The sequence below is a fragment of the Chrysemys picta genome, chromosome 4, assembly GCF_011386835.1.
Source record: "Chrysemys picta bellii isolate R12L10 chromosome 4, ASM1138683v2, whole genome shotgun sequence".
NCBI lineage: Eukaryota > Metazoa > Chordata > Testudines > Emydidae > Chrysemys > Chrysemys picta.
The window spans coordinates 106,418,322-106,441,502 of record NC_088794.1 but is presented as its reverse complement, the minus strand read 5'-3'; the positions used below and the strand labels follow the sequence as shown (position 1 = coordinate 106,441,502).

Genomic DNA, 23,181 nt, shown 5'->3' with positions numbered 1-23,181 from the left:
GTAAGAATCATTTAAATGCTACAGTTCTTCACTTTTTCAATATTTTTCTTTAAAATGTAAACGTTATTTCTTGATATACTTTAAAAACCTCTATTCATGATTTAAAAAAAAAATTTTGGTTTTTTTTGTAAAGGAAAAAAGAAACATTTCATATGGAAATAAAACCATGTATTTTCTAAAGTCCTATATATTTTTTTATTGTTCAGACTTTTAATTATTTCCAGGATCTCCTAAGATCTGAACTTCCAGATTCTATAGAAAGTGCATTACAGGGTGATGAAAGATGTGTACTGGATACCATGCGTTTAGTAGATCTTCTTTTGGTGCTACTGTTCGAAGGGCGAAAGGCCCTGCCAAAGTCTAATGCTGGATCTACAGGCAGAATCCCAGGATTGCGTAGACTGGATAGTTCTGGGGAACGTTCTCATCGGCAGCTAATAGACTGCATTCGCAGTAAAGATACTGATGCACTAATAGATGCTATTGACACAGGAGGTAGGCAAAAATATTTTGAAGATTGCATGTTTAATTCATTCAAAGTCTAACTTTTATAGTGAATTAAATAATGTCAGAGTAAATAGTTGATATCTTAAAGCTCTTATCAACAATGTGAGTTAATTTACATTGCTTAATACAGGCTAGTTCTTGCTGTTAACAATCCTTACTTTGGGCTAGATTCACAAAAGGAGTTAAGTGCCTAACTGCTGCCTTGGGTGCTTAAATCTCAGAAGCAGACCCCACTTGGATTCACAAAGCTGTCCCTGAATCCTGTGGGTGCCTAAACTTGTTCAGTACCTGAATATTTGCAGTAAAAGTTCCCTAAGCGCTTATGTTGCTGCCTCTGAGCATGCACACAGCAGCCCCGTGCCAGGGGTCTGGATGTGTAAGCCACAGAATAATTCACAACCTGGGTAAAGATAGATTTCAGACTGGTAGCTGTGTTAGTCTGTATCAGCAAAAAGAACGAGGAGTACTTGTGCATTCTTCCACCTACCTCGCTGGCGTGGCCTGATCCAGTAAGCATAGTCAGAGCTTGCCTACCAAATTGGGCCTCTAGAGACGAGCTTACACAAAGTGGGGGGAGAGAGGAGCAGCTTCTTGCAAAAATGGCATAGGCGCCTAGCACCAAGAAGGGGTTTGCAGCTGAGAAATCCAAGCAAAGGGAAGCACCTTCCTGGAGCCCAGACTTCAGTTCTTGTCTCTGAGGCGGTGGAGCTTAGCATGTACTCTGGGGCTTGACTCCTCCCATTGGCTTGCTGAGGTGAGCAGCCACCTGCTGTGCTGGCTTTTGTGAAGTGCCTATCTCCCCATTCATTGTATAGGGAGAGTAGATGTGGAACTCAGTCTTTGTGAATCCTAGTGCTTTTCTAGACTCCTAAAAGTGTGGTGATGCTGAGAATCTAGCCACTTGTTCTTTATCCTTGATTCACAACTAAGACTTTCAGAATATTTTTAGAAATCTGTTGAGAATGTTTAAAGTTTGTTTAAAGACCAAAGAATAGTACATTGTTACTTTATTTATCAGAAATTAATGGTGTCAAATGTATTTTACTGTGACTTAAATTAGTTATCTTGTACCTAATACTTTCAGCTTTTGAAGTAAATTTTATGGATGATGTAGGACAAACTCTTTTAAACTGGGCATCAGCTTTTGGAACTCAGGAAATGGTAAGTTAAATGTATTAACTGAAATTAAGTAATACAAATTATTTAATTCTCTGTGCAAAGAGATGTATAAATAAGGAAACTAGCATCTGTTTCTTTATATTTTACAGGTGGAATTTCTCTGTGAGAGGGGTGCTGATGTTAACAGAGGTCAGAGGTCATCGTCGTTACATTATGCAGCATGTTTTGGAAGGCCTCAAGTGGCAAAGGTGTGAATTCAAACTTCTGTACTGTTTTTGAAGCAGAAATCATCTGTTGTGCATGTACTTTTTAAAGTTTCCTACAAAATAAGATAAGTTTTGTGATGTAAAGTGTCTAACATAAGTGTGTTCTCAAATAGTTAAATTCATCATGTTCCATCTCCATTGTTTGTACAGTAGAACCTCTGAGTTAGGAGCACCAGAGTTACAAACTGACCAGTCAACCACACACCTCATTTGGAACCAGAAGTACGCAATCAGGCAGCAACAGAGACACCCCCTCTTTCCCCCCCAAAAAAGAAGTACAGTACTGTGTTAAACGTTAACTTCTATTAACGAAAGGAAAGCAGTGTTTTTCTTCTTCATAGTAAAGTTTCAAAGCAGTATTAAGTCAATGTTCAGTTGTAAATTTTTGAAAGAACAACCATAACGTTTTGTTCAGAGTTATAAATGTTTCAGAGTTATGAACAACCTCCATTCCTGAGGTGTTCGTAACTCTGAGGTTCTACTGTATTGGAAAGCTAGCTTCTGGTGCTGCTAGGTCAGTGAAACAAGTGTAAGTCCACTTGAACTTGTTTCACAGACAACTGTAAGTATCACATACACACAATGTTCTACTATTGTAGGTAGGTTCATGAGAAGCCCAGGAATGAGCAGGTTGATAATAGGGTTAGTTACTTAGAAAAGGAATTTTACTAGTTTTCTCTCAAAATTTGTTTGCCTGTAGACTCTCCTGAGACATGGTGCGAACCCTGATTTGAGAGATGAAGATGGAAAAACTCCTTTAGACAAAGCTCGTGAAAGGGGGCACAGTGAAGTGGTGGCTATTCTTCAGTCTCCAGGTTAGTGTGAATTATTATTTCCTCACTCTTCTCTTCCAGTGGTATTGCTTGCATTTTTCTTCCCTTTATTTTCTTCTGGTAGAGGCATAGTGGAGTAAAATAGTAACTGTTTGGGCATAAGCATCTAATAAAGAACTCTTTCTGTGAGTTTTCCCATTGAAGTTTAGTAGTGCTTTCAGTATTTGGCCCTTAATTTGCCACATACCGTGTTGCAAAAATAATCTTTTGTTTTCTAGAAGTATGCGCATATGTGGTCAGGTTCCCACCCATGATTGGAGATGGATATTTCAGTTTTATTTGTTGGAAAAAGATTGGGTCAGTAAATGTCTGTCCCAAAAAAATTACATTTTGCAGGTGACTGGATGTGTCCAGTTAACAAAGGAGATGAAAAGAAAAAGAAAGATGCAAACAAAGATGAAGAAGAATGTAATGAACCCAAAGGAGATCCAGAAATGGCACCTATATACTTGAAAAGACTATTGCCTGTATTTGCACAAACATTTCAACAAACTATGCTACCTTCCATAAGGTAACAATTATTCATACCAATCGGTATCCATACATCTGTAGTGTGTGTATTAGTTATACAAACATTTGTGATTTAACTCAATAGAAAATGTCAATAGGGTACTATTTCTTCAGTAATTAGCTGAATCATCTGAAATTTTGATATTTGCAAGTGGCTAATGATTTTTTTTTTTTTTTTTTTTAAATGTGGAGACTTGGGACGGGGAAAAGTGCTGCTGCACTCATCCTGGTACTTACTATTCTAAGGATAAAGCACATGTAACCTCAATAGTTTGATGTGAAATGTAATGAAAAGCAATGTGATTGAACAGAAATGTAGCATATATGTTCCATGATTTTTGCTTGGGGCTTTTAAATATAATTCCCCCCCCCCCCCTCTGTAGAGAGAGGTAGGATTTACAGGTGTCTTGGAAGAAATGTATTTTAGTAAGGGGCTTGGAGGAGAAAGCAGGGTGAGATGTGACAGGCTAAGGGAGAATTCTCTGGCTTTGGGATGCTGCATGGGAGAAGTCACAGAGTATTATGTTTGCACAATGCCTAGCACAATAGGCTCCTGATCTGTTAGTGTCCCTTGCTGCTACAGTAATACAGAAATCATTGTAGACTGGGAGAAGGACCAGAAGTGATGTCTAGTCAGATGGATTGGGCAAATAAAAATATATAAGAGCAAAGGGGCTAGGGAAGAGCTAGTTTAGAGAGCTTTGAAGGCCAGGAGAAACAGCTTAATTTGAAGCAGAAAGAAAGTGGTAACCAGTGAAGGATACTGAAGAAGGAACAGGGCTGTAGTTGGAATGGCAGATAAAATTTCAGGAGCAGTATTTTGGACAGATTGAAAAGAGTGCAGTGAGAATCTGGAAAGCCTGAGAAGAGGTTATCATAGCCAAGGCAGGAAATAATCAGGACAAAGGTTTACTCTTTGGGCATGAAGAGAAAAGGGCATATTCCAGAATAAGTGTCAGGATTTATGCTGTTGATAAACATAATGGAAGAGAGGAGTTGAAGGGGACGGCAAGGTTGCAGCTCTTTGGAATGGAGAGGATAGTGGGATTAAGGATGGAGGGGTCATGGTAGGCAAGCATCTCTATCTGAACTTCAAGTGTAATGCTCTGGCAAAAAGGACTAATGTAATCCTTGGTGTTGTATAAGGTAGAATACTGCGTGCAATTCTGGTCTCCACTTTTTAGAAGGGATGTTAAATTGAAGAGAATGCAGACAAGAGACACAAAAGTTATCAGAGGGCTGGAGAAAATGCCATACAGTGAGAGACTTACAGTATGTCTATACTGCAATAAAACACTGTCAACTGACTTGGACTCACAGGGCTCAGGCTGCAGGGCTATACAATTGCAGTGTAGACATCCAGGATCGGGTACTATAGGGCTCTCTAATCTAGTGGAGAAAGGCGTGACAAGAACCAGTGAGTGGAAGTTGAGCCAGACAAATTAAATTAAAATAAAAAGACAATTTAACACTGAGAGTGATTAACCATTGGAACAAATTACTGAGGGATGTGGCAGATTCTGTCTTTTGATGACTTCAAATCAAGCCTGGATGGCTTTCTGGAAGATACACGTTAGTCAAACACACATTATGCTTTAGTTAAACTCAGTTATTGGGTTCCATACACGGGTAACCAGGTGCAATTGAATGGCCTATTATATACAGAAGATCAGACTAGCTAGATGATCTAATGGTCCCTTCTTGCCGTAAGCCTTTGTCTTTCTAATAGTAAATGGAGTTGAGTTTTTGATGTATTGATTCTGTTTACATATAGGTTAAAAGAATTAAAACTTGAGCTGACATTCCAATATTTCAGTCCCAGTTATCAGATATAATTTTTAGAGATAATATAATAATAATAATTAGAATACAAAAACCTTTGGAGCTCGTTTTTTGAGACCGTTTTTATCACTTGTTGTATGATTGTTTAACTTTGCAAGGAATAATTTTTTATTTTAATTTTTAAAGGAAAGCAAGTCTTGCCCTCATTAGAAAAATGATTCATTTTTGTTCTGAAGCATTGTTAAAAGAGGTTTGTGATTCTGATGCTGGTCACAACCTGCCCACAGTATTGGTTGAGATCACTGCTACTGTCCTTGATCAAGAGGTGAGCTTATTCTTTTTATTATTTATGATATAACACTGTATTTGAGAAACAAAAAAATTCCCCCTTTTAACTTTTTGTACTGCTTTTACAATGTATTGAATCTGTCTGTGAAATAAAGTTCAGCGTTTTGTGATTACTTGATATTAGGCCATAGCTTATCACCTTGTCTTTGACCAGATGTTTTTTAATTTTGATAAATCAACAGGTCATGATGTGAACAGCTTAAGTGGTGGACTAACAATGCTTAAAATTTGAAATGGCTTGCAGTAAACACCTCTCTCCTTTCTTCTTTCCCTCCTACGCCAATTTCTTGCAGGATGATGATGATGGCCACTTGCTAGCCTTGCAAATCATAAGGGATTTGGTAGATAAAGGTGGTGACCTTTTTCTAGACCAGCTTGCTAGACTGGGTGTAATTAGTAAAGTGTCAACTTTGGCAGGACCATCTTCTGATGATGAGAATGAAGAGGAGTCCAAACCTGAGAAAGTAAGCACAGCATTATCTAGCTTTGTCTGTTCCACGAAGCCATCTTCTGTCTCTACATCTTTGCAACTTCATGAAAATGTGAAAAAATACATAAATCCAATAGTACTTGATGTATATGTTCTATTAAATTGACTCCACTGTTTTGTTCGGTAATGTAATATGCATCTGAACAGGAAATCAAGCTCTCTCCCAGTGTTCCCATCTGTAAAATAGAGATAATACTTACCTCTTTGAATTGTTGTAGGGATTAATTAGCTGATATTCATACAGTGCTTTGAAAAAAATTACTGAAATATAACTGATAAGTAGGATTTATGAATCTATTTTCAACTGTAGTTTAAAAATAGTCATATCTAAATAACATTTCTAAACCTCGCAATAATGGTCTTAAAATAAACATAACTAAGAAAAATAGTCCCTTAAATTACAGAAAATTTGAGAATGCGTATTTAATGTACAGTACTTAATGTATCAATTCCCAACTACCATGTAATTGACTACTTGCTACCATCCCAGCTAATTTCCATCACCCATTCAACTTTAACTTTGACTCATCAAGTCACCTTTGGTGGTTTTCCTCTATTCTAGGTGATGTAATGCTATACCACTGGAGAACAAGTTGCAAAAAATGCAACATTGCCTAAACTGAAAGCTTTTGCCCCTTTTTTGGGGGGGGGGTAGAAAAAGCACAATAGTAGATCTGTACTTACAGACCTCTGAAGGAAGTGAACAACAGATCTGGAACACTTAAATAGGTTTAACTACAAGAAAAACCTAGAAGTTAAAAAATTAAATGTGTTGAAATAGTAGACAATAAAACATTATTTTGTTAAAGCAGGATGGAAACTGTTTTGTAGTCTCTTATGTTAAGTTTCCTCCTTGTCAGTGCCCCCACACACTACCATTGTTGTACTAAGATGGCTGCTCCAACAGGTAGGTTTTTAATAACATTTATAACGGCTAATTTATGTAGAGAACTGCTGCTTATTCAGTTTATCTCATTAAACATTCCTTAAAGAAAACTTTTAAAATCAGTATTTTACGGCTTACGGTTATATTTTTGAATATTTAGTTTCTATGTCTAACTTTTTGTATTTTTACAGCAAGTTTATTTAAATTATCTCTTTCCTGAATTACTTTATTTTATCTAACTTGACAGGAGGATGAACCCCAAGAGGATGCTAAAGAACTGCAGCAGGGTAAACCATATCACTGGAGAGAATGGTCCATCATTAGGGGAAGGGACTGCTTGTATATCTGGAGTGATGCAGCAGCCCTGGAACTGTCTAATGGTAGCAATGGATGGTTCAGATTTATTTTGGATGGAAAACTGGCAACAATGTATTCAAGTGGGAGTCCTGAAGGAGGATCAGATAGTTCAGGTATAATTTCTTCTCAATTTCACAATAAATGAAATCTTGGTTTATTTATATTGTTTAATTTGATCTATTCTGTTTTATAGAAATTGGCGTACTAAATAGTAAAGCATTAAAACAGATAGAAGGTGGTCAGTTAATTTTGATGCTTCTGTCAAATATCATGTGACTATAATTGACTTCCTTGGTGATTATTGTTCAGAAGACATCTCGCCAGTAAATGTGTATTAACTTCATTTTGTTTTGATGTTTCATGCAAGCTTAATTTTATCATCCCAGTAATTAAAGGCACTTTGTAGTGGCCATCCCAGGAAAACAGGTTGAAATGTTAATTTACTGTTTGCTTTTAGCTGGCAGAATGAAATTGCCTGTGTTGGAAGACAAAGGAAAGTTTCTCATTAAGCTTGGGAAACATGTCACGGTTTCTTAACTTGTTGTTAAGGGGATTAGGTGACAGACCTGGAGCTATAAGTATTCTGCAACATATTTTCTATACTCTGTACAGAATGTGCAACTTCTATTAATTAAGAGTGTTGATTGCTGCTTTTATCAGGGAAGCAGAAGCAATCCTCTTTGTTTAATCTTTTCACTAGTGCAACAGTTCATACATTTGTAAATCATCAGCTGCATTGTGGTATTACACCACTCAATAATTTGTGAAATTTAGTAACGGGGTGTTGTGGTTCAGGATTGAAACAGGGTGTAATGGCTTTATCAGCCTAGTGGCTTGAAACTTCAAAGAAGAGAAGGTTGGAGTTCCACTGTTGAAAGCTAATGGAAATTCCAAGAAAAAAATCTGAACTTGTGATAGTATCTATTGTTAAAAGGGAGAAACCCTTAAACTTTGTCATTTCTTCATGTTAGTCTGGAATGTCAAAGTTAAGTTTATATTTGAAAAATAAAAGTATAGAAAAACTCAATCACTGAAGCAAATTTAGCTCTGCTTTCTCCTCTCCAAAAGATGGTCCACGCTGCACCTTTTATGAGACAGGCATGTTGATGAAGGACATCTAATAAAGATGGTTTTGATAATGGAATCAGACACTATAATCATGTAACTTTTTAGACTAGGGGTCTCAAACACGTGGCCTGCGGGCTGCATGTGGCCTGCGGGGTTCTTTCGTGCGGCCCGCCAAGTTCCCCACGCCTGCGCGCCCCCCCCCCCCCCATCCCTCTGCCTACCCCGTGGCGCCGCGAGCCCCGCACCACTCCCTGAAGCTGCTGGAACTATGTCCTTGCAGCCCCGGGCGGGGTGGGGGAGGGAGGGAGGAGTAGGGGGCTCCGTGCTTTCGCTTCCAGGCACTGCCCCCTGCAGTTCCCATTGGCCAGGAATGGGGAACCGCGGCCAATGGGAGCTTTGGGAGAGGTACTTGGAGGAGCAAGAGCAGCACATGGTGCCATCCCCCCCCGCTTCCCCTCCCCTCCCCCCCCAGGACTCCGGCTGCTTCCTGGAGCGGAGCGGGGCCAGGGCAGGCAGGCAGGGAGCCTGCCCTGGCCATGGTGTGCAGTGCTGCCACCCTGGAGCCGCTCTAGGTAAGCGGCGCCAGGCCAGAGCCCACATCCCACACCCTCCCGCACCCCAATTCCCTGCCCTGAGCCCCCTGTCACACCCTGCACCCTCATCCCTCCCGCACCCCAACGCCCTGCCCTGAGCCCACTCCTGCACCCCACACCCCGACTCCCTGCCCTGAGCCCCCTGCCGTAACCTGCACCTCTCCTGCACTCCAACCCCCTGTCAGGAGCCCCCTGCCACATCCCACACCCTCCTACACCCCAATTCCCTGCCCTGAGCCCCCTGACGTACCCTGCACACCTCCTGCACCTCAACTCCCTGCCCTGAGCCCCCATCACACTCCGCACTCCTCCTGCACCCCCTGGGGGCAGGGAGGGGGTAGAGTTGGGGTGAGGACTTCGGGGAAGGGGTTGGAATGGGGGCAGGGGCGGGGTGGGAAGGGGTGGGGCCTTAGGGAAGGGGTGGAGTGGGGTGGGGCCGGGGGCAGCAAGGGGTGGGTGTCAGTGATGCGGCCCTCGGGCCAATGCACTAGTCCTCGTGCGGTCCTCATGGTCATTTGAGTTTGAGACCCCTGAGAGTCATAGATTCATAGATTCTAGGACTGGAAGGGACCTCAAGAGGTCATCGAGTCCAGTCCCCTGCCCGCATGGCAGGACCAAATACTGTCTAGACCATCTCTGATAGACATTTATCTAACCTGCTCTTAAATATCTCCAGAGATGGAGATTCCACAAAGCACACAAAGGAAATGCTCGTGTGCACCAACAGGATCCACGTGGATATTTAGTGCATGGCAGGGTATGTAGAGTAGATTTACACCCCAGCTTACCAGAAACTAAACATTCATGTAGATATGTCCTTGGACTAAGGAAAAGAGAACCAAGGCCACTTTACTTCTGAATGAGAGCATTCATACAGGGGTTAAGATGCTTTAACTTCACACCTTTAGTTAATTTGGCTTAACTTTCCTGGATGTTCCTGTGTAGAAAAGCCCTAATTTGGTTCTGTGAGGTTGATCTAGTAAGATAACTCTCCAAAGTGTTCAAGAGAATAGCATTGTTGGTTTCTATTCTCTATCCAGAATTGCAGTACGCAATGTGCAGTTCTAATGCAATGTTGATTAACCCCAGGATGCACCTTATGTAATGTATTATTTTTATTATATTATTTTGTGAGTGGGTGAAAAGATGTTGAATTACAAAGGATTGCTGTTGAGCAATAGAATTGAGTAGTGTGAACAACACAAAGATAAAAACTCTGTACAGAGTGTATAAGTATACAGTGGACATCTTAGAAAAGTCCTTCTTTACTGCTCTTCACATTTGTTTAATATTGGCTGGTTTGAATTTTTAGAAGACAAATCAAAACTTCAGTGCAAAAATAGCAATAATTTAAATTTGAATTTTGAAATTTAAAGTGAGTCAGGGCAATCTTATATATACCTACGTGCATATTATCACAACACTTGTCAATATGGTGTACTATATGGTAAATAGCAACAGAGGGTCCTGTGGCACCTTTGAGACTAACAGAAGTATTGGGAGCATAAGCTTTCGTGGGTAAGAACCTCACTTCAATATATGGTAAATGTTTAATTATGGTTTTAACTAGATAAATTTAGAAATGTTTCACTAATTTAATTTACTTAATTGTAACAATGCAGGTAAAATGACAAAAAAGATTCCAATAATGCCAGGCAGTAAAGAAAATATTTTTACACCTCTAAAGACTGCATGCTTAAATCATTTTATGCATATAAATTTGTTTTGTACTATACAACAGTAAAATGGCTATTTTTAATGGTTAATGTGCTTTATCTTCACATCTTTAGTTAATTCAGCTTAACGTTCCTCAGGGTCCCCATGTAGAGAAGCCCTACATCTGCAACTAAAGCCATGTCTACACCACAGGTGCTAGAGCAGCACACTGGGACTTAAGTTGATATAGCTATGGTGCACAGAGGGTATGGATTTTTCACACCCTTGAGAACAATAGCTATGTCAACCTACATTTTAAGTGTAGACCAGGCCAAAATATTTGACTGCAAATATTACTAGGCCTATTTTAACATGCTTCACTAGATAAGGTTGAAATTAACCTTATATTACAAGCCTGATTTTTATCTGCCCTCACCCCGACTTCACCAAAACAAATACAATCTCACTGAAGTTTCACAGATACGATCTTAAACCAGGAAATTTCCCTGATTTAATATCATATTTCTGGGTCCTCATATAGAGAAGCCCTAAATTTGCACTACAGCAGCCCAGCTACAATGCTGTAGCTATGCTAATCCCTCCTTTTTTTCCTGACACATTTGAAACAAATCAGACCTGGAATCTGGGAGCTATAAGGATTTCAGAAAATTAATTATCTTCTAGGGCATTTTCATAACTACCATTACCAGTTGAGCTAAGAAGTTAAAAATTTCTTTTAATCTTTTCATTTTGGCAAGGATTGGTGGATTTCACTATACTATTTTATAGATGGGTTAAACAAAAATAATTATTAAAAGTGGTTTCCATATAAATTATAACCTAGAAACAGAAACAGGTTTATTAAACTCCATATGACCCTAGTCACATTGATATAAGGGGCTGCAGGAGGAAGAAAGCACACTGAAGGATGGCAAGTGCATCTAGCAACCTAGAAAGAACTCCCCAAACAAATCTACTTCACATGTCGTCTCTCCCTTTGCTCCCATATCAGTATAGTTTTCTCTTCATAAAGGGAAACAGGAAGGCATGGGAAACTTGGTCTAAAGCAGGGGTCTCAAACTCAAATGACCACGAGGGCCTCATGAGGACTAGTGCATTGGCCCGAGGGCCGCATCACTGACACCCACCCCTTGTTGTCCCCGGCCCTTCCCCCACTCCGGTCCTTCCATGAGGCCCCACCCCTTCCCTGTCCCCTTTCCGAACCCCTTCCCTGAAGTCCTCACCCCAACTCTGCCCACTCCCTGCCCCCAGGGGGTGCAGGGTGTGATGGGGGCTCAGGGCAGGGAGTTGAGGTGCAGGAGGTGTGCAGGGTACGGCAGGGGGCTCAGGGCAGGGAATTGGGGTGTGGGGTTCAGGAGGGGTGAGGAGTGCAGCAGGGGGTTGGGGTCCAGGGTGTGGCAGGGGGCTCAGGGCAGGGAGTTAAGGTGCAGGAGGGTGTGGGATGTGGCCATGGGCTCCAGATAGGGGGTTGGGGTGCAGGGTGTGATGGGGGCTCAGGGCAGGGAGTTGAGGTGCAGGAGGTGTGCAGGGTATGGCGGGGGCTCAGGGCAGGGAATTAGGGTGCAGGAGGAGTGAGGGGTACAGCAGGGGGTTGGGGTGCAGGGTGTGGCAGGGGGCTCAGGGCAGGGAGTTGGGGTGCAGGAGGGTGTAGGATATGGCAGGGGGCTCCGGCCCGGTGCCACTTACCTAGAGGGGCTTCGGAGTGGCAGCACCATGCACTGTGCCCAGGGCAGGCTCCCCGCCTGCCCTGGCCCTGCTCTGGTCTGCTCTACTCCAGGAAGCAGCCGGACTCCCGGGGGGGGGGAAACGGCACCGTGTGCTGCTCTTGCCCCTCCAGGTACCTCCCTCAAAGCTCCCATTGGCCACGGTTCCCCGTTCCCGGCCAATGGGAGCTGCGGGGGGCAGTGCCTAGAAGCGAGAGCACAGAGCCCTCTACTCCCCCCGCCGCCCTCCCGCCCGGGGCTGCAGGCTGCAGGGACATAGTTCCAGCCGCTTCAGGGAGCGGTGCGAGGTAGGCGGGGGGGGCACATGGGCGTGGGGAGCTTGGCGGGCCGCACGAAATAACCCCGCAGGCCGCGTGTTTGAGACCCCTGATCTATCTCATGTATGTAGATCCAAGCACACAAAGGAACCGTTAGTGTGTATCAGCATGATCCACACGAACACTTGTGTGCAGCAGGTTAGTGTGAAGAATGTTTATATCCAAGTTGCCTACAAACTAAATGTTCATGTAGACAATTCTTTAATTGTGAACTAAGGCCATTCTACTTCTGAATGAGAGCATTCACGCAGGGGTTTAATATTGCTTAACTTCACACGTTCATAGAAAACAACATATAATGACAGCTATATGAGATAATTGTTAGGCAGCCTAGGTTGAGACTACCCTAAACTCTTCTCAGATATACTGGATATTGTTCTGTTCCTCCTCTATTAAAATATTATCTCATATACATAATTGATTTTGTCAGTCCCTTGAATGATGCCATAAGACTGCTTTCATTGTATTGTTTAAACTATTAATATTGGTCAAAATGAAATGACCATTTAGAAGATGGAAAAACCTGTCTATAGTTGTTATAAGTTTAGTTTCCCTATGTTGAGAAAAATATTATAACATAAATAAACTGACAGAGTAAGATGTTCCCGTCTGTGTGGAGCAAAGGACCTAAAAAGTAGTCAGCAGATTGGGAGTAGTGGCATCTCGTTGGCATGGTCTCCTGAATCTGCAGCAGCCCCCTTGTGTTAATATTGAGTAACTGTTGCTTCTTACTGCAGTCTCCTTCCCAACCCCCTTTTGAACTTCAAAGTTGCAAATACTGTTTCCATTTTAGTGTGTTTTTCTGTTGGAGGGTTGATTTGGGCTCTTATTACTCTTGTTTGGGCTCCTAGAGAACTTCATAGTAACAGTAATGAGGTAAATTACTTATTAGATTTTTACAAGATTAAATTAAAGTTTAACATGGATTTGTTTAACTTCACTCTGTGTTACACTTCCTAACAAACATTATATTGCACGGAGTATACTTAAAGTCAAACTTTTTTCCTGAAAAAACAACAACTTGTGCTTGAAATATATGATGTTTAAAGTCAAGCACTGGAAAATTGTGTGTGTGTTTTTTTTAATAGAAAGTAGAAGTGAATTCTTAGAGAAGTTACAAAGAGCTCGAAGCCAAGTAAAGCCATCCACCACAAGTCAGCCAATTTTATCAGCACCTGGGCCCACTAAGCTTACTGTGGGAAATTGGTCACTCACCTGTTTGAAGGAAGGAGAAATTGCTATCCACAATTCAGATGGTCAGCAAGCTACAATATTAAAAGAAGATCTACCAGGCTTTGTTTTTGAGTCCAATAGAGGAACTAAACATTCATTTACTGCTGAAACTTCTTTGGGTAAGTATGTAGGTATGTGTAATAAACAGATATGGGCAGGGAAGTGTGTATGTGTCTACGTTTTAAGTATTGTGAAATTTTAAGAATTTTTAAAATTGGTTTGCAGGATCAGAGTTTGTGACTGGCTGGACTGGCAAAAGAGGTAGAAAACTGAAATCCAAGTTAGAGAAAACAAAGCAAAAGGTTTGTGAATGTGTTTGGTTTTTGTACTTCTAATCAAATTTGTGGGCTGCTATAGTCTTAATTTTTCTTAGGTTATGAAGAGATGCATTGCTATAACTGAGGTTTTTAACAACCAAATTAGTTTTTTTGAACTATGAGCAATTTTTTTTAAGATTTGAGAGAAATTGAGCTATGTTGGTTTAAAAAAAATGTAATTTTCTCTCAATCTACAGTAATTTTATGGCTCTCATCCACTGTTTCTGACAAGCCTGATCTTCTCATCCTCTAAAATATTACTCCCTGCTTTGTGTACATTCATTAATTGCTGTAGACGAAGATGGCACCTCTCCCTGTTCACACCTATGCAAAGTGACACAAACGGAGAAAGTTATAAGACCTGTGTACTTGTTTCCTACAAAAATTACTTTTCGAACCTGCCTGTTCCTGCTCCCATTTAAATAAATGGAAGGATTGTCATTGATTTGATTGGGAACAAGTTCAGTCAGAGAAGAACTAATTTTTCCCATCTCAGACTTCTCTGAAAATTGCCAAAATGCCAGTTTTAGGCAAGGGTCAGCAAATTAAACAAACCTGAATTTTTGGCACTTTGTTTTACAGATATTATACAGTTATGGGATTGTGCAAATGGCTGTATATTTACATTTTATTCTTAATTGTGCTCCAGAAACTAAACTTTCTCCTTCTTAAAACAAGTCTCTAACTCATATGGTTGTGACTGAAACTTGCAGAACATGAACCAAATATGCTTGGTATCTATGGTGATGCAGTGTTACCTGCCTGTGTATATAGATAGCGTGCAACGATAGCCCTGAGGAAAAGTGTCTTCTGTCTACCTACACCTCAATTTGGTGGTAACTCAGGGCTAGATGAAGTGACAGATATTGGGATGGGGTGCCCTAGGACAGTTACTGGGAAGGGTGGCAGTGGTGAGAACAAGAAATATAAATCAACTCAATTAAAATTCCTGCTCCAAAATGGCAAGTCACTTCTTTCCCTTCTCAAAATGAGAGGAGAAATAAGGCATGCATCCCTTCCCAAGTACCAAAAACTTCAGATGGGCATGAAAACTGAAACCACATTCTGGGTCCCAAAAGTCCAATCTTCCTTCTGAACCTCAAAGCCTCCAGCTTTTCCACAACAATTTTTTTAATGCAGTTACACATTGTAAATACAAAAATATGTATCACATGGAAAATTTAAATCTGGAGGAAATGTAAAATTGAATTTAATTAGGGTTACCATATTTTGAGTGTCCAAAAAGAGGACACTCCATGGGGCCCCGCCCCCAGCCCCGCCCCAAAGTCTCCGCCCCCTCCCCTGCTTCCCGCGAACATTTGATTCGCGGGAAGCCTGAAGCAGGTAAGTGGGGGGAGGAGGCGCGGCCCAGTCTGGCCCCCCCAGCATCTCCAGCCTGGGTCAGCTCGGGCCCTGGGGTGCCGGCCCTGGGCCAGCCCCCGGCCGAGCACCGCCGGCCCGGCCCCCGGCTCAGCACTGCCGGCCTGGCCCCGGCCCCGGCCCCCGGCTCAGCACCGCCGGCCTCGCATGTCCCGATTTTCCCAGACATGTCCGGCTTTTTGGGATTTCCCCCCGGACGGGGATTTGAAGCCCAAAAAGCCGGACATGTCCGGGAAAATCCGGACATATGGTAACCCTAATTTAATATAAAAATAAACATAAATACTATTCTATTGTTCGGGTTGGATGAATAGCAGTGAAAGGAAGAGGTCTTGGAGTAGGAAGGGAGGAAGTGTTGCAGAAATCCAGAGTCTGTACCAAGTAATTGCTGCACAGAACACAGGTCATTATTATGAGGCAAAAAATATTAGAAAAACTCAGAAAAGCAAAATACCTAATTTCCTGAATATTCACTTAATGAATGCCTTCTCCTATTGGCCTCAGGCTTTTTAGAAAAACGTCTTCCTTCATGTAAGATCAGATAGGAAATTTTTTGGGGGAGTTGGTTTAGTATTGGTGAAGTGGGATGGAGTGTTAGGAAAAAGTGGGTTTATAATAGAAAGTTAGTTTTAACCTTCATTATGAAGAGATTAACATGTCTAGAATATGAGTTTAGACATAGGCACAGATAAGCAATTCATATAGGTTCTGTAACCTTTGTGTATGGTGCCTGCAGTTACAAATTTAGCTTGTTCATAAGCATGGCACGTGTGCTTGAGATTTAGCAACATGCACTAAGGTTTTCAATGTACAAATATGCAGTTTGCCAAGGCAGTGTGATTATCCTTACTCTAGTTTTCTGGTTGTGTGATCAGTTTATATTACTTCCCACTCATCTAAATACTGTTGTCATGGACATCTTTAGCAAAGAAAACCCAGATGCTAGAATTTTGAAGAAACTAGAAACTTGAAGAAAGATCTAGTAATCTCATGTGTATATTCTGGTATTTTGCTAAAGAAAATTTATAGTACAGTCGTCACAGTTGCTCCCAAACCTGTTATCTCCTCCTCCGGTTCTGAATAAAGATGATAATAAATATAAAAAGAATATTTTAATCCTGATCCTTAGAATAATTTTTGGCAGGTACGAACTATGGCAAGAGATTTATATGATGATCATTTTAAAGCTGTTGAAAGCATGCCTCGAGGAGTAGTTGTAACATTGAGGAACATAGCAACCCAGTTAGAATCTTCTTGGGAACTTCATACAAACAGACAGGTAAGTACAGGCTTTCATATCTAACAAGGAAAAGTTGCAATAAGTTTAGACATGAAATGTTCATGTTTACAATTTTTACATATTTTGTCAAAAACTGCATATGTAGTAGTACTTGGAATAATTCTTCAGTTAAATTATACTAACTTGTCTCATCTTATGCTTCTCTTTGTCTCCAGTGCATTGAGGGAGAAAATACTTGGAGAGATTTAATGAAGACTGCTTTAGAAAACTTAATTGTGCTGTTGAAGGATGAAAACACTATCTCACCATATGAAATGTGCAGTAGTGGCTTAGTGCAGGCACTTCTTACTGTTTTAAATAATGTAAGTTTACTGAAAAGTTGGAGGTGTTGAGAAAAGAGTACAATTTACTTTAAAAATGGAACAATTTTTAAAATAAAGGGATAGATCCTCCCCAGGTGTAAATAAGTGTAGCTTCTCATTGACTTAAATGGAGCTATGCAGACTTAAACCAGCTGAAGAAAATACATATATTTTTATTATATATAAAATAACATAAAAGCAGTAGTTTGTGTGTAACCAAAAGATAAAATCAAGTTTTTCAGATTTGCTTAATTTTTTTTTCTTTATTTTTGTACTGGTAGCAGTTAGTAAGTGTGAACAAGTTCATTTTCAGTGTAAAGAAGCAATATATTTATTACTTTGCACTATTTTACATATTTTAATAATATTTTTCTTTTTCTTTTTTTGTTAGAATGTGGATTTAGATGTGAAACAAGATTGTAGCCAACTAGTAGAGAGAATAAATGTGTTCAAAACAGCATTCAGTGAAAATGAAGATGATGAAAGGTAAAAACACAAAATAATTTTAATTCCTTTGTGAAGCAGTAACACAAAATAAGACCTACATTTGCCCTGGGGTTTTTCATTTTAGTTTTGGTCTTCCAGTGGTGAAATGGAAAACTAGTCTTAAGTGACAGCATCTGCCATTAAAGTACTAATTGACTGACGAGTTTGCTCTGTTTATGCTAATTCATAAGGGCATAAAGTAGCTTCACGTTAATCAGTCATATGTGGGCATTTTCATTGTACAGTGGCATAGTAGACTGTTTAACAGTTGTGGAATTGGTGACTATAGACTGACATAAACATGTTGGAGTGCTGTTTTACTTAAATAGCCATTAGAGAAATTAATTTCCAGAGGGTATTCACAAAATAAATATGTTGTCATTAATGTGTGGTGCCTTTTATACATAGTTATTTGAAAATATGTACATTCTTAATTTCTCATATTTATTTTCTTGATTTGTCATTTTTTGTGGCTCTGTGGTACAGTTTGATGGTATCTGGTTTCTCCCCATATCAGATCTGTTTTATAGCCCAGAGCTTCACTATTCTCCTGTCCCACTGTTTCCTGTATTCCTCCTTTTTTCCATGGCCTTTCCTTTTTAGTTCCAGTACTTCATTATCCTAGTACCCTTCCACCTGGTGCTTAGTCTGGTTGGACATTAATTGTCAAAATGCGTAAAGAGTACCTGACATGATTCAATTGATAACGTATCTTGCCTGCAGCCATCAGTTCATATTTGATTCTGATATGGTTCCACAGCAAAAGTAAGAAACCCATAACTTAAAATAATTGCATTTTTCATTTTTTCTGTGATGCTTGTGCTGCATCAGTATCTAAGTCCTCTGGTACAGTGTGTCATCAGGAAGTTTGTACTGAAGTAAGCCTCAAGTTAAGGGTATGTCTACACAGCAAAGAAAAACTCATGGCTGGTCCTTGCTAGCTGACTCGGGCTCAGACTGTGGGGCTGTTTTCTTGCTGTGTAGACTTCTGGGCTTGGGCTGGAGCCTGAGCTCTGGAACTCTCCCATTCTACAGGGCTCCAGCCTGAGCTCTGAAATCTGCACAGCAATGAAACAGCCATGCAAGCCCAAGTCAGTTAGCATGAGCCAGCCAGGGGTTTTTCTTTGCTGTGTAGATATACCCTAAGGAAATTAAGAAGGCCTAACAGTTTTGAGTAGCTAAAGGAAGGAGGAAGTAGGGGGGCCAGAGAAAAACAAGGAGTTGGAAAACATGGGAAGACTGTTTGAGTTGTAGGCTGAAAGCAACTTCCACTGTTAAAGGGTCGCCAAACGTCCCTTCAGCTATAGAAGATAGGGTACCTAAGAAAGGAAGAAAGATCATTGGATCTGTATCTTTAAATGTTTGTTAAAGATATTTTTAATGGAATAATTAAACATTTTGGTAAATATGGGAGTGCCATATGTTTGTAAAGTTATTGTCTTAAACTGTCTGATTTCACCTTTCTTCCAAACTTTAAAACAAAACCGCTATCCCCTGAGATTTATTCAAAAACATTATCTTGAATTTTCAGTGAGGTAATTTTTTGTAATGTCTAACTGCTTCCCTTCACAGTCGTCCAGCAGTTGCATTAATTCGGAAATTGATAGCAGTGTTAGAATCTATTGAACGTCTACCTCTCTACTTGTATGATACACCAGGATCTACATATAATTTGCAGGTAACAGTGTATTGCTATAGTAATGTATAATGTTGAGTTTCATATTAATTTTAGGAAAAAATCTCAGTCAATCTACATGAGGTGTATTCCTGTCAAGTTGTAAAGAATTAGAGAATTTTTTTTAACCTTAAAAAACATCTGACCACATTCTTTAATGTTCTTCTACTTGCTGTACTGGTCAGGTTTTTCAGCAGTTTCATTTACTTTTCTTATAGAAAGTGAGAGTACAGGTAAATTCTGACTGAAAAAAGAGGGGATTTGTCAACTGTTCCTTGTGTCCAGTGATATTCCCCATCCTGTATGGGAATAAGCTGTACCGGTACGACCACTTTACCTTGATATAACTGCATCCACTCTAGCCGGTTGTACTGTACATACTTTGGTTTGTAGACAAGCCCTAAGAAAAGAACAGCATAGGAAAACATCCTAGTTTATCTACTGTCATTTTTTTCATTATTACAAGTTCTTGGTGCTGGGGGACTCTGTAATAAAGGATTACTACTTCCGCTGTTGGTCATCTGTACCATAGTTATTGACAATGTAAAATCTTCAGAGCTGGAGCTGTTTTACCGTACATACTTGATCATAAGCCGGTTCGTTTATAAGCTGACACCTCCCCTCCCCCATCGTGGATACGTAAAAATGGAAAAATTTTATGATCCGTTCATAAGCCGACCCTATAATTCAGGGGTCAGCAAACTTTGGCTCCCGGGCCATCCGGATAAGCTGTTGGCGGGCCGAGATGGTTTGTTTACCTCGAGCGCCGCAGGTACAGAGGTAAATCTAAGTAAAAAAGTGTCCCGGTGCGCCAGCTGCTTACCCTGACGGGCCGGGACAGCAACTGCTGGGTAAATTTTTTTGCGGGGGAGAAGCTGGGGATCAGGGAAGTAACCCCTGTGACCCCCCCCCCCCCAAAGGACCCCACCCCTAGCCCGGGACCTCCCCACTCACCCCATCCCATCCCATCCCATCCCATCCCTTCCCACCTTACTTGGGAAGGGCCAGGGGAGGATGTCTCTGGCCTGGCCGGAGCTGCTCCGGCAGGCTGGGCAGCGCGGCCGCAGCCTGCTCTGCGGGGGCAGGCTGGGCAGCGCGGCGTGGCCGCAGCCTGCCAGCCCTGGAGCTGCAGCTGCTTCGGAGGCTGGGGGGAGAGCAACATGGGCAGAAGCGGAGAGACTCTGGCCCCGCGTCTTCCCTGCTGGCTCCCTCTGTTGGTGGGAGGGGTTGTGTCCCCCCCCCTCTCCCTCTCTATACCTGTGCATAAGCTGACCTCTTTCTCTGGTGCTTCCCTTTGTTACTAAAAAAATTCGGCTTATGAATGAGTATATACGGTACTTTGCTTGCACTGAAACAACCAACCTGTGCAATAATGTACAATAAGATCATTTGTAATATTTCTGTTATTATTTGTAATGTTGCTGGGTGCTGCATAAACACAGAGCAATAAGATAGTACCTGTCCCAAAGAGTTTATAATGTAAGACAAGAAACAACAGAAGAACACACATGGGGACAAGAAACAACAGAAGAACACACATGGGGGAGTACGAGGAAACAGTGTTGATCAGCATGGTAGGCAGTGGTATCAACACACCGGTTGCCTAATTGTTGTCAAGTTTATTGTAGGCATCGTTCAAAGAGGAGAGAGGATAATGAAAGAGGATAATGGGGTAGTTTTGTAGATGTTTAAAGGGAGCTCTTTTTAAGAAGGGCAGCATGGGAGAAAGCACCAAGGTGCTTGTTTAAAAATTTACCAAGTGGGTGATGAAGCCTGGTATTATTGGTTGATTGGAGACAGCTACTGTGAAGGGTTACTGTGGTGGGAACAAGAAATGTAAATTAACTCAAATTAAACTCTTGCTTTCCAAAACCCCTCAAAATAGGGTTAGAAAGAAGAGATGCATCCCTTCTCCAGTACCAAAAGTTTCAGCTGGGCATGAGAATCAAAATTAAAACCACATTCCACAACCTCTTGGGGGTGCCAAAAGCCCAAACTTCCCTGCTGTCCTCAAAACCTCTAGCATTTCTCCAGCAATTTCTGTAATGCAGTCAATTTTTTTGGTACAAAAATCTGTACCAGACGGAAAATTAAAATTTGGCTGAATAAGAGATGATGAATAGGCCAGGCATAGGCTGTAAAGGGCCTTGAAAGTGAGAACAAGTGGGTTAAGTTTGATGTGATAGAGAAACGGGAGCCAGTGGAGAGATTCAAAGAGAAGGCTGACTTGGTTAAAGTGATAGGTGATGAAAATGATCCTTGCAGCAGCATTCTTAATGAATATAAGCAGGGCAAGATTGCCTGAGTCAAGGGCAGAGAAAAGGATGTTACAGTAATTGAGAGATGAGATTATAGCCTCAGTGAGCCTTTTAGCTGTGTGGATGGATTGCAGAGACTGTATTTTAGACACATTATTCAGAAATCAACTTTAAGATATAGATCTAGCCTGGATGTGAGGACCTGGAGAGAGATCAGAATTGAAGATGATGCCCAGGTGATGGGACTGAGTGACAGGCAAAATAGAGTTATTGTCCACAATGATCAACGTAGAAGGGAGAGTTTAGGGGAAGATTAAGAGCTCTGTTATAGCTACGTCGAGCTAGAGCTGATGGCTAGACATCTGTGAGATGTCAGAGAGACTGGCTGAGATTTTAGTTTGGACAGAAGGAGACGGGTTTGGAGTAAAAGCTCAGAGTGCAACCCCTACAAAAAGTTGGAGGGGGGATGAGGAGAATCCTCCAAGAACATGCTTGATGGTGCTATTAGAGAAGTAGGAGGAGAACCCGGAGAGGCCAGAAATGAAAGCCAAAGGAGGACAAGATTTCAAGAAGGGTATGATGGACTGTGTTGAATGAGACTGAACTTCAACTAGGAAAGAGGTCATTAGAGACTTTGGTGAGAGCGGTTTCAGTGGAGTGCAAGTGGCAAAAGCCAGCTTGGAAAGGGTCTAGGATGGAACAGGAGGGAGAGAAATTGTAGACAGCACATTGTCAGTTTAGAGATGAAAAGGATGGATTGATAGCTGGCGAGGCAAGTGGCAGCAAAGGTGGCTTTTCAGGGTTTTTTTTCTTACATATGATACTTCAAAATGGTTTTATTTCTCATATACCCAGTTTATTATCTCATCAGACCAATGTGGAGAAGCGTTGCCATTGCTTGTCCATAAGTTAAAAGTAACTGACGTTGTTCAAGTCTGGCTTATTTTAAGCATCTGTAAAAAGGGGGAAAAAATTCAAAGTTTATTGCTCCTTAGTAAGGTATAATGTTTGATGGATAAATTTTCTAAGGCCAGCATGCTGCACGGCAATTGTTCGATTTCTTGTACTGACTCTCCATCCTACTTTCCATAAATTCGATGCTGGCAAATTAATTCCTGGTATTAATATAAGAATGCAAGAATTTTTAGGAATAGAAGGGGCTCTCTGTCTTGCAGTAACTTTTGAAAAGTAGGTATTTAATCCTGTGGTACTGCTTTTCAGCTTTACCAATAATTTTTCTCAATTGCCATTTCTATTCTTGCCATCTTTTGTTTATTAAAAATATTTTCTAAACCTGGGTTCTCTTCAGCTTAATTTTGTGGTTAAGTCATCCTCCTATGATTATGAATCCAATCTCTTTCCATGAGAATATTTAGAATGTCACAAACTTAGCATTTGTAACCAGAGAAGAAAAACGAGGAAAAAATTCTCAAATACAATGATGACTTGCCTGAGAGAGCTTGCAGACTGCAATGTCTTAAGCTACATAGAATCAGTTATACATATCTTGACCGTTTCAGATGGAACCAGTGTCCACTACATATATCTACCAAAAACTGATCCAGTCTTCAACTAAAGAACCAGTAGAATGTGAAAGTTGTTAACTTTGGCTTCTTTTGTAATATTCTGTAGCTGTGGGATTGAGGAAAACTGTGTGAGGGGAAAGATGGTCTTGTGGCTAAACCCTGATCAGGGAGACCAGTGAGACATGACTTCTGTTTCTGCTTTTGCTACAGACTTCCTATTATAACAT

General features: G+C 40.9%; 1 protein-coding gene across 22 annotated transcripts in view; it reads left to right on the top strand.

The window, feature by feature from the left end:
* The window catches only part of HECTD1 (HECT domain E3 ubiquitin protein ligase 1), a 109,586-nt gene that overhangs the window by 43,662 nt on the left and 42,743 nt on the right, over positions 1-23,181 (top strand). For 17 of the 22 annotated variants that reach the window (XR_010601070.1, XR_010601069.1, XR_010601068.1 and 14 more), the window contains exons 6-19: positions 207-495; positions 1,592-1,668; positions 1,776-1,874; positions 2,593-2,707; positions 3,062-3,236; positions 5,204-5,342; positions 5,659-5,829; positions 6,989-7,211; positions 13,566-13,829; positions 13,936-14,012; positions 16,552-16,686; positions 16,863-17,009; positions 17,401-17,495; positions 19,068-19,173. Coding sequence is in view for 19 of the 22 variants with exons in the window: in XM_065595415.1 (XP_065451487.1) it covers positions 207-495; positions 1,592-1,668; positions 1,776-1,874; positions 2,593-2,707; positions 3,062-3,236; positions 5,204-5,342; positions 5,659-5,829; positions 6,989-7,211; positions 13,566-13,829; positions 13,936-14,012; positions 16,552-16,686; positions 16,863-17,009; positions 17,401-17,495; positions 19,068-19,173 (2,112 nt within the window). In the remaining 3 variants the exon portion in view is untranslated. The remainder of the gene's footprint in view (positions 1-206; positions 496-1,591; positions 1,669-1,775; positions 1,875-2,592; positions 2,708-3,061; positions 3,237-5,203; positions 5,343-5,658; positions 5,830-6,988; positions 7,212-13,565; positions 13,830-13,935; positions 14,013-16,551; positions 16,687-16,862; positions 17,010-17,400; positions 17,496-19,067; positions 19,174-23,181) is intronic. The other 5 variants (XM_065595406.1, XM_065595409.1, XM_008164111.4 and 2 more) reach the window with 1 other exon arrangement.